A 12,299-nucleotide genomic window follows, 5' to 3' on the forward strand; every position below is an offset into this window, starting at 1 on the left:
AACATAATGAATGTGTGAGCAATTTATATTGTGTGTGGTACTTTTATAGACTTTTATAAACCTTCACATAGTTTTATAAGTACTATAAGTTATAGGTCCCAAGATGGCTACGGGTGTCTTTTTAAGAACAAAGAAAAATGAGTGGCAAGAAGAAGGTGGAGTTTGTTAAAGTAAACTATTGCCCTGTTATCTGTTAATGTCCAATTATAAAGGTATTTGTAATGGATGTTTACAGCTGGACAGTAGTCTGTATCCAATTGTATGTTTCTTGTCACGAGACCCGGAGTACGGATGCTATAAAACCTCTGAGCTATCCTAATAAAGCAGACATATTTGAGATCTCATAGGTCATGAATGTATGTCTCAGGTGCCTCTCCGTCAAAAACTAGCAATTAAAGAACTTGCTGAGTCAAGATCTTTAGATCCATGTTCTATTCTAGGCTTGCACGTTGCTATGCTCCTGAGCACAGGCTTGAAGCTGAACACTTACATATGTCTTTTTCTAAGACGGCCCTTAATTGACCGCCTGTTAAGTAATTTTAAAAAATAGTATTGAAAATTCAAAACTGTACTTGACAAAGGAAATGATATGTGCACACAAATACACATAAATATATAAAAACACACACTAACTTTACTTGATACAATCTGAGAAATTTAGTTTAATTCTAAAATGTAGAACTCATGCAATGCCTACAAAAAATCAAAGCAGAAACTTCTGCTACCCTTTTGGTTGATAATACAAGAGAGACACATGAGCTTATTTCAGCATCATTTACTGTGTTTAAAATGGCACTGTTTTCCTTTCATGCATCTAATAAGTTGTAATAGGCAAATGTTATTAAGATCAAGTTAGTAGCTTTATAATTGCAATACAAAGACAAAAGCCCATGACAATCCAGTTCCCTGAACCATAGCAAATTGCTCTTACACAGATGTTACCATATAAAATTATATGTTCAGGAAAACAAAATCAATTATGTCTCAGAAAAGATCTATGAAGAACTTAACAACTACCAGAAATACATTTTCAAGGAAGGCAAATAAGAACAGGTTTTGTTAACAGAAAGAATATTTGGGAATGTGTACCTAGGCAGATAAATAGAGGTCTCTGAAAACAGACTATAATATAGGTTAAACACTGAAGTTCTGCCTTAACAAGCTCACCTTTCAGAGCTGAAACACTATATGCATGCTACCACACTCACAACTGCACTCAAAGGAGCTACAGAGAAAATGTGCCTACTGGTCACACAAAATTCGATCTCCAAATGTCCAATACATTCTTCTCAACTCTATTTAGAAAGTTCACATAAAAGAACTCTCTTAAGGGCAGGACAACCAAACAGCCTGGCATAAAAGAAACTTTTCCATCAGGTGGATCATAAACAGTGTTTTTTCTCACTCCCTCCCCGTTCCCTCCAAAAATGTAGAACTCATTTGGAACACTTCACCTTCTTTTGACTGTTTACAATTCTGATGAGGCAGCTCTTCAGCTGGAGAAATAAATTAACACTGTGGGGTGTTAGGTCAAGAGGCTGGAATGGTCTATCTACATTCATTAAATGAAAGTCCAAGCTTCTATGAAGTTCTTTCAGCTTTTTCCCCAGCCATCACTGTTCTCCACAGAGATGCAGTTTCACATGTAGCCAGAGAGAAGGACCTTATGTCTTCTTCAAGATTTCAGAGTCCCATTTTCTCGCTGCCCCTTGTTTATAACACCTCCAGCCTCCTGGGGAATCAGGTGTGCTTTCTATTACACCTGTTAACCTTACACTCAAGAATCTCCCGCTGTTCAGTGTAGACTTCAGGAGGATTGCTGGCAGCTCAAACCCCAGTTTGCTGTTCCCCTCTGCAATCCCAGAAGCAGCAGGGGATTCTAGCTGCTGGTAACCAGCTAACATTCAAACAGCTATTTAAAAGGCAGTATTAGACTTAAAAAAGGTGAGACTGTTTCCGCTGGTGTCCTCTGAACACACTATAAAATGGTAGCGTTCAGAGGCTGTTTGTGTATTCGGTTTCACTGGCTGTTACTGCCAAGTGAGACACACACAGTGGCAGATTTGTTAAACCTCCTCATCACCCCCCCATCAATCTAAAACATTATTGAATTCATGAGACAATTCTATGGAATGGATGAAAATCATAAACAAGGCTCTACCTTATTCCCTCCCCCACCACCACAAGACTCATCCCCCCATGCTCCTTCCTGACTTGTGACACCTTCTGTTTTTCAACCTGGCAACCAGAATTTTTGTACTGTGTGTAAATAAATTCACGGTGTCTGAAAGAGAAATGAAGACAATAGGGAAAAAAATTACAAGATTCCAGGCTCAAAGGGATTAAGGACATTTCTTTGAAATTTTAGTTTATTCAACACTTTGAGTTTATAAGGGAGTTGATGCAGCTAGTTTATTTTTAATTTCATCGTTTTCCCATACCTTGCACCTTTATCTCACCTCTGCACCTGTGTCCCTCTAGGACACCATACCATCTCCATGTTTAACTGGAGATTTGCAAAAGGTGGCATTTTGAGAAGTTTATTATTACTTTGACACAGTTCAGTTTGTCCTCAGCAAAAATCTCCCTTGATAATGAGAAACCATGAAGTACTTTTTCTGTTCCCTTTCTGTTCATTATCTTTACTGAAGTGATTCAGCCATTCCTATAGGATCCCTTATCAAACTACTTCTAACAGTAACAGAAATACCTTCCCACACTAAAACTGTATTATGTAAACATATTTTAGACCATCCTCTTTACACAAGACAAAGTGATTTGCTCAAAGGAGGCATTATGCTTCTAGAAAGACTGTGATCAGCTTTTCTTCTAGTATCTAATTAAAATATTTATAGTTCAGATTAACTGTACTGCAATAACACATTCGTAATTCCCATTTCTTTCTATCTGATCTTCTAAAAACTACCTGCAATGACTTGGACTTTTTCCTAGGTCACCTGGCAGAGAGAAGTGAATTGATTTTTCTGTATTAACTTCCAATAAGCTAAGTTAAAAACTAAAATTAGCAGAACCACAACACTTAGAAGCTGAGCATGAGCCAATACACCCTGCTTCGCAGCTGAGTATTAGTCCAGCTAATCTCTGTGTTACAATGGGTAGAGCAGTTCTCATGGTGAAACTAAACACTTTCAATCAAGCTTGGGCATATTTACACTACACTACAAACTACTGTACAAACCTATGTGGCAGTTTCACATAGGTTATCTCCAAAATACATAATGGCTATTTACACGCACGCATAATGGCATTTACATGTAGAAAGCAGTACTGCAAGGTACTGCAAGCAGTATTGTCCTGTTTAAATCCCTTTCTCTGTTGCTACTTCATCTTATCACATGCCTCCTTTGCCCTCAGTTTCAAACAGCCATGAATTTCTTCTAGCTGTTATGTGGACATACAAACCTCTTTCTTCACAACCATTCTTCTCAGCAACCCCACTAACTTTTCACCCCTGGCCTTCTGCCTCTTCTTACAGTTGACACTGCTGTACCCTCCAAGCACTCACAGCTCCTCCTTTAAAGCTTTTCTAAAATAGGTTAATTGTTTGTTAAGTCGATGCCCTGTGTTCAGTTTGGTCTGCTTTTAAAAATCGATCAGCTTAAAAAAGCTCCACCAAAACACAGGCGAGATAAGCTGGCCCCAGCACACACTATGATTCAGCTGGCAAACTACAGCAAAACTGCAGAGCAAAGTGTTGTTTGGTGTTTGCCTTTCTTCTTTCATTCCTTCACATTTCACCAGATAAGAATATAAATCTGAGTCATTTGGGGTAAAAGGCACTGATTCTAATTCACTAAATCACAATGCTGCAGAATCTGACAATGATGTAACACTGATGCTTTTGTCATAAAGCATTTATTCCCAGCCTCATTCTGAAACATTGTCAACAGTCATCCTTTGACTCTGTCCATTTTCAAAACTGAGTTCAAAAATCAAACAAACACAAGGTAGTCAGCAGTATTTTTAAGACAAGATCTAACCAGGAATATCTCTAAGAGAAACTTTTATTACTGTTTATCTCTGTCCTAACATTGGGTACTAAATAAAAATTAAAGTCAGAACCTGTTCATAACTGAGGGTAAAGACATTTTTCTGAGACATTCTACAGAGGCCGCGTTTTCTGTTTATTTTGAAGGTGACTTAGCTATGTCTTTCTGTGACTTTTAAATACAATATTTATCAGGTTGTTTGTTACAAACAAGCCAAGACCAAAACAGTTCATTACAGTTACCTCTGCAATTCACAGTGGGACATTTTTACCTTAAAAAAGTCCTCTTCAGTCTCTTCTTGGTTGTTGAATACCGAGAAAATTCCTAAACAGTTTGCACAAAAAGCAGTCCAGACACCACTCAGGATGTATTCGATGGGTAATCCTATCAAATCTCTGTATCCATTCCAATGGCATTCCAGTGAAATTACCAGCAGCACTAGCATATTTTACCACTTCGGTGGAACAGAACTAACAGTAACAGAGACATTTTGTCTGGCCAAACTCTTTAGAACAGGTATATGGCAAATAGTCGAACGTAATTTTAGGAATAGCCATTTCAGTATCAAGCATTGTCGGCACTCGGTTTGTTATGTGTTATAACACTGCCCTCTTGTGACAAAACGCAGTTTTGCAAGCAGGCAGAAAGGCTTTTTCCAAACCAGCATGAAAGCAAGGCTTTATGAAGTTCTAAATACACGTGTTTGTCTTTACCAAAGCACTAAATCAGTAGATGCAATGGTTCCTGTTATCATAATATCAAATAATAGATAAAGTGAATATTTCTGTTTATATGAATTCTGAACTTGATCCTAATCAATATTACTAATAGTAAGTAAGTAAGTAATGGCTAGTCTTCGCGAACGAAGAACTGGGGAAGGTCTTTACACTTTCCAGCCTGCGCATTGGATTTTTTAGGTGAGACACAGTGTGCGGGGAACTGAGCCCACCCTTTAATCCTGAGGTTCATCTGCAGGGGCCAAGCGAGCTTGGACAGTGGCAGCGAGGTCCTCAGGACGTAGATGGATTGCCTTACAGGCTAACGAGCTCCATCTGCCCGGGAGTATTACTAATATCTTCTGTGAGAAATCATAGACATCTGTATGAGTAAGATAAAATGAGCAGCAAGATGTGTGGGAATTAATACCTCACTAGCTATACTAAATTCCCAATCCATTAGTGCATTTGGATATAATTTCTAGTGCAAGACATGTAACTACATGATTCTGGAGGAACAAAGGCCATTAAGGCATTCTTAGTAGGCACCAAATGTACCGCACTTCTTATGGGAGAAAGCTACTAAACACCAAAGGTGACTGCAGAATGAGTTAGGACGTGGTAGCTGTTACATAATGCATTAATTCCCAGCCTTGATGAAATTTAAGTTCTCCAGATAGACAGATAAAAACCTTGTAAAATTGGGACTCATACTTTTAAGAAAGAGACCTGATTTTCCCTATTTACATCAACACTGTGGGTATCATGATATAATCATAGGATAATTCAAGCTGCAAGAAAACTCACCTAATACAACCTCCTCTTCATCTTAAGAATTAGAAGATGTCATCATGTCTAAAGACACTTCAACCATACTGTACTTTGTATTTACAAGTTAGGCTCTCTCCTGAAAAGATCCTGTACTTTCATGTGAGGCTACAAACTTGTAAACTCAGGTAAACTTCTGTGTCTCTTCTGCTCTGCTGGAAATTTCTCATTAGCATGAGTGCCATTTATGGTATAATGGTAACAGCAGAGCAATTAGTCGTTGCTATGACTTTGCAAAGGAAGCTTTGGTTCCTGGGTGATATTATTGGAAAATGTGCTCCAGGGAAGGTTACAAGCACTCCTATATCCTAATCACTGGTCATCCATTCCCAGCTGAGAGCACATTGCTGGCAACCAAGTCTGTCAGGGCTGCCCTGACAGCAATACAACACTGTATTTCCTTCACCATCTGGGTTTGTAGTGAGCACAGCAGGCAGGCGGTGCTAGCAAGTACATCAAGCTAAATGACCAGCACCATGCCAGCAAAGAAGTGCAGACAAGACTGGAATGGGCATCCAGGAGCTACAGGCAAGAGAAGGAGCATGAGACCAAGAACGCAGGGACATGGACTAATAACCAAGCTGGAGCAAATCAGAGAAAATATTGGACATAAATAGTATTTAGGACTCCTCAAACACCTAACTTATCCAGACAGGAATGGTGAATGCATGTGCTGGTGTCCTTTCGGCAGTGAGGCTGTGTCCTATGGCAACTAGCCAATGGTAAGAATTTAGTTCATTGCTTCTGTGATAAGAAAACGTGAGGTTAAGAAATTATTGCAGAATGTAATTTCTAGAACTAGAACTACACGAACTGTAGTTCTGTAGTTTCATATTGGCAGGAAAAAAAAGATGTGAACCTGAACAAGCAGAAAGAAATATTTACATTTTATTCATTAAAAAACTGAAGTGTTCCATACTCCACCTAATAGAACAAATCAGCACTCCAAACAGATTCTTAATTTAACTCCCAGATTCAGAGTGTGCAGATGTATTCCTCTATGATTCAGTAAAGAGCATTGATCCTTAACAATAGTGCAGTGCCATCTTTTGGCAAACACCAGAAAATATTCCTGATTGCTTTAGACCTGCACAGAAAAGGGTCTCATAAGAGCCCAGTACTGTTCCAAATTGTGACTATACTAGTGACGGCCATGCCAAGAATTGCTCAAATTAGGCTAATTATACTCGCAATCAATTTCTACTTAGAACAGTGAAGAGATTACTAAAAATAATTATATGAAAGAAGTTCCTCCTCTATCATCATACTGCAAGAAGTAGAAAGACTCAGCACTCTCACACTGCCTTGACTTGCATTCTGACCTGATTTCCCTGGTGATGTGATGCTCAACAAAGGGGAAAAAATCCAATTTCTGCTATGGGCAAGAAACCTTCCTCAATCAGCCAAACTTTGCACAAAGAACACACCTGCTACACATGCAACATTCAGTCAAGGTGGGAAAAACAGATAGTTAGTGTTATACATCAGATCCTGGGTATCTATACCACTCCTATGAAGGTACAGTAAATCCCATGTCAGGTACAACTCCATGATGAGCCACATGATGGGACAATCACAGACCTCAAACACAGGAGCAGGGAATGGGACATGATGCCTTCCCAGAAGACTCAGCTCACAGCAAGAAGTGTTTGACTTGTCAGCATGACATTTGACAATATGGGTGGCAGACTCTCTCTCAGAGAAGTAGCTCATCCTTGTGTATTTTTATTCGCTCTAAATACTGTAAATCCAGGAGCACCAAGGTACTGAGAAACCACTTGGAATTTGGGAAGAATTCTACTTGTTCTTCTGTTTCTTAACACTGAATACGTATAACCTCCAGGCTTCTAGTCTAATGTGGCAGCAGTTCCAATACTCTGCTGTTAGATACCTTCCTGTTCTTGCAGTGGAGCCTGCACTATGCTGTTATCAGACTGCACTGTGAGTGGGTTTGGTTTGAACTTTCTGAACAAGAACTGAATTCAAATATTTCTAGGGAATGAATTAACAACTCTTAGATATTTAGCTTAATTTCAAATGACCCCTTTCCAGAGCATTACATTTCAGTTTTCTTGAAATCAATGGCATGATTTGCCTCCATAGTCAAAGGACAACTGAGACTAAAAGACACTCAGAGAAACATGCTTTTGATATGACAAAATACATGTACGATGTATGTTGTTATCTACCTCACTGTAAGTCATATTCTTTCTTTGTACTACTGACTGGATGGTTTCAATGAAAAATCTATTTTACCTGGTGGTTGCTTGTATCAGAAACCTTCACATCCAGTGATCCTGTCAGAACAGCATACCAGTTCGTCCCAATATCACCCTGACGGAATACTGGAAAGATGAAATCTTGTAAATAAGAGCTAACTCTTTTAGTTTAGCAACATTAACAAACATTTTCCCCACATATTACTACAACTCTGCAGTCACTGCTGGCATTATACAGTTTGCCATATCAGACTACTTATTTACTATTAGAATAATATTTCCATTGACATTGGAAAGCACATATTTAGTAAACTGGTCAATACACTGTGGAAACAATGAGAGCCTGTAGAACTGCTTCACTCTTCTCTCCAGTTTGCTTCCTTTTTAATGTTCTCTTAGTTAATAAACCAACAGAACAAAGAAAACCAAACAAAAAGGTTTTCTAAACAATGTCCCTTTGAAATTCATAATCTTCCAACGCAGACACAGCTACCACTGACTTCAGTAAGAGTTCTGGCAAAACAGTAACTGCAGGACTTTGATGTCCAGGCATTCCAACTGTGTGATTACAGAGCACTGAAATTCCTGTTACTGTAAGCAAACCCCAGTGCTGTGTGACAGATTTACCTAAGGTGTATCTGAGATTCTACTAATACCACAGATTTTCATCAGCTATTTCTCTGGTACAGATTCTCACCACAGGACCAGCACTTATTTCCATCTCAGCTTCACAGACCCAAGCACAGCTGTCCACATGCACCTGGCACATGGGCTGCCAGGGCAGGTACAAGCACCCTGCAGCAATATGCAGCTCTGCAGGTCTGGCTTGCTATCCAGATTGACTGGAAAGCACACACTGTTAGTGATATGCCTTGGTGATACACCTTTGCCCCTGACAGCACAAAGCACCTACAAAAGAGATCAATAACACATTTACATGGAAAGAATGAGGCTTAAGTTCAATGAGCAGCTTGTAATCTTCCAACAAAACAGTGGCAGTCCTACATCCAATGTGTGCCTTGTTACCATAGATTCAATACACACTGCATTTGCAGAGCAAGCAGCACTTTAGTCCTGCCTTACCCCATGATTATGACTGTAAACATTTCATGGCTGTTTCTCATCAATCTCATAAAGACAACTACAGCCTAACCCCAATTTTATCTACATAAAATAGATAAACATAGAAAGCTCTCTTACATGTGATTCCTTTTTCCAGATTTTCATAATATCCACAGAGACATATCTGCTGGAGAAGGTTTGGATGAAATTTCTCAAAAGCTTTCACTTCTTTCAGTCGTGTGAATATTATATCTACATCTTCACTAGAACGTTCCAAAGGTCTGCAAGAAAACAAAAGACAAAATTCTCAATATAAATATAAATATAAATCAATACAATATAAACCAATATGCATTTCACAGCTACATAATGAAACCCTTTTGACATCCTAACAACTGCCCTTTATCCACTTGAGCAGGATTCTTGTAATTTCAACACAGTCAATGTCCAGAAGCCCATTTAGCCCCAAAGTTCTGCTGTAACAGCCACTGTAAAAGTATATATGATGATACAGCCCTTATCCTAAAGATCTTACAATGATATATAGTTTTAGGTTTGTAAAGGAACATAAACAAACAGATGTTCAAACATACAAAAGGTCTGTGGAATCAGTGCCCAGAACAGAAGTTCTCTATCTGGCTAAATGAAAAGCTTTAGATAAAAACAGTAACTCCTATATTCAAGCTTCTCTTCTGCATTTTACTGAGTATAAACTGACTTGACTGTTCTGTTTTCTCCTCTCTCTTGAAAGCAAGAAAGACAACTTCCATAAGTACATCCTCTTTCACAAAGTTCCTGTCTCTTAGTGTTGGACAAGTTCAATATGCAAGCAAAAATCTTAACTCTTCCTTGGTAACAGTAAAACATCTTCATTCAAATGTTCAAAATATTTAAAATCTATGACAGCAACACCTGCAAAAAACACAAGATTTCAAGAAAAATTGTAGAACTCCCTCCAACATAGAAGCATGTGGACCAGTAGATGAGCAGGTTCAGAAAATTACTACATATTTATGAAACTAAAGTGAATTAGCTCTATAACATGTTTTAAGTGTGATAATCAAATGTTATGAATCAGCAGGTAAGCCAACCACTGGTGGACAGCATTAGAAAGAATCGTTCATAACAAACTAAATGCCTACCACCACACAGAGAGAAACATAGTATTTTCCTAGGAAATCATGCTGGATCAGATGCAGAAATCATTTATGAATAAAGCTGTACCACAAAGACAACTGTCAGTGATCATTTGACCTATCACTCACTCAAAAGTTGCTAATTTATTTTACTGACAAAAACGTCCTTTTAGCCCATGGATGAGCCTATAATGAACAGAAGTCAGGTAGCTACAATGAACAAAGACTAAGTTCACAAATACATCTTTATCACCTTATTGCTACACCCACAGTTGTAAGCACTCCTTCCAATAAAATTTTCTTTTAAGATTCCTCTTTGAAATCAAAGACTTAAGTAATCCAAAGCTTTGTCTCAGGGAAGAAATTCAGATCCTACTCACATTGAATCTCTGCCTCTCATCTTTCTTATTAAATTACATCTGGGAGGGATTAAATCTCTATCCTCATTTATACTCCAATTTACCCTTATTAACTACAGATGAGAATAATAATTCTCTAGTGTGTGCAGTTGCTTGTACATCACAGTGACATCCTCTTACCACTTCAAACCACAATCAACTACAACAGCTCTCTTTTGAAATATTTCAAGTAAGATTTTCACCCATTCCTTCTTTTTGACTGTGCACTAGCTGACAAGTACTAATAAGCATTAACTCTCTTGTCAAAATCCTTTTAAGAAGATTAGGAGGTGCAGCTTGCTAACAGATTTAAAATCCACTTATACAAGATCCCTACCCAAACTACACTAGCACTTGAATCACTAACTCCCTTAATTTATGAAATCTCAAAAATAACAGCAAAACTCAACAAGGGAAAAAAAAAAAAAGAGATCGTTCTCAGAATATCCCCCTTTCCTACAAAACCTGAGACTGCTTCATTCCTACAACTGCTCTCAGCTGACTCTATTCAAGTCTCTATTCAAGTCATCTGCATAGAATTGACTGCAGGATCCCAGTGTTTAATGGTTTTAATAGTTTGATGCAGTCAGATGGGGGAAAAGAAAACAGGGTTAGCAAACAGTATGCATCAGGTTAATCAGCACTGTTGTCTCAGTGCTCTTTTTGAAATGTGGGTGCAGAAACCTCTTCCACTTTTGACTCTATTGAACGGACAAGACTGGGGGAATTTAATTCATAGGCTGTGTAGCACTTTTTCCTGAGTTGCTCCAGGAACATGGTTTCCATTTAGTTCAGAAGAAGGTGAGAGCAGGGCTCACTTCCACTGCTGTGGCAAGGGGTGTTTTGTGCCAGGCACATGACTGCAGAAAAACCTTTCTTCTGATGGAACTGCTTTATGACCCCATTAAAGTGAGTTATTATGGAAGGACAAGCCTTCTCACAGGCAGCTGAGCCCTGCTTTTTAGTTTTAAACATCAGCACAGGAGTGGGAAACCAAACTCCATATCTATTTGGAAAGACAAATTGAACTTCAGTGTTCCTAGTGGTTTACTTTGGCAGGCAACTGAGTTACAGCCCTCCATGTTAGCAGCAGTTACTTCCACTTGGAGGATGTGAAACGGGCATTTGAAGAGGGGCACTCAGACATGCTCTAAAGTAAAAGAGGAACACAAACTATTAAGAAATATGCTTAGTAACAATCCCAAAATTGTTATATTCCTTGCAAAGCTTCCTAGTTCATTACTACTAAGCAAGCCATTTGTTCCAACAGCCTTTCTTCAAAGCATACTGGGTTTAATATCCCTGTGTGAAAATATATTTTCCACAAATATTTTTACTGGGAGGGCATATATTTTAATCCAGCACATTTAGTATTAAAGCTAGAATTTGGGACAGGCTTTCAGAGAATGATTTAACCATTAACTGATCTTAGAAAAGGTACACTGTCCTCCAGCTGTGTTTTGCAAAAACATCCAAACAAACAAAAATACAAAAAACCCACAAACAAACAAAAACACCAAACAAAAACAAAACACCAACCAGCAAGGAAACGGGCAAGAAATAATAACGGTACCCCAGAATAACAACTTATTCATGTCTCTCAAATGAGACACACACAGACAAACAGCTAGTTTAAGATTCAGCTGTTTGGTTGAGATCATGAGTTCTTGTTCATAAAAATGAAAACGTTTGGCAACAAAATACCTTTGGATTTTTTTCAGAGCTCCTGGGAAATGTCCTCAATGTTTAGGAGCATGGAATTAATTAACAATAGGTGTCCCAAGCTGATATGGCCCCTAGTCCTTACTAGCACATGAAATTTTGCCTGTGTAAAAACTTCAGACTGCAGTGTAACAATAGTAGCACCCAAACTCATTTCTATAAGTGCTTATAATCTATAACAAGTCTGGTTTCAAAAGCATAGTATTAC

The 12,299-nt window shown here is 38.4% G+C and overlaps 1 protein-coding gene across 4 annotated transcripts in view; it reads right to left on the bottom strand.

Annotated features, from left to right (window-relative positions):
* Nucleotides 1–12,299, bottom strand: part of RAPGEF4 (Rap guanine nucleotide exchange factor 4) — a 151,412-nt gene that overhangs the window by 129,354 nt on the left and 9,759 nt on the right. For all 4 annotated transcript variants that reach the window (XM_027878495.1, XM_027878494.1, XM_027878492.1 and 1 more), the window contains exons 2-3: nucleotides 8,974–9,116; nucleotides 7,811–7,899 (exon numbers count right to left, since the gene is read on the bottom strand). In XM_027878495.1, the coding sequence (XP_027734296.1) occupies nucleotides 7,811–7,899; nucleotides 8,974–9,116 (232 nt within the window). The remainder of the gene's footprint in view (nucleotides 1–7,810; nucleotides 7,900–8,973; nucleotides 9,117–12,299) is intronic.

Source organism: Empidonax traillii, unplaced genomic scaffold (genome assembly GCF_003031625.1).
Source record: "Empidonax traillii isolate 1590-97213 ecotype Southwest subspecies unplaced genomic scaffold, ASM303162v1 scaffold42:size1813164, whole genome shotgun sequence".
Taxonomy (NCBI): Eukaryota; Metazoa; Chordata; class Aves; order Passeriformes; family Tyrannidae; genus Empidonax; species Empidonax traillii.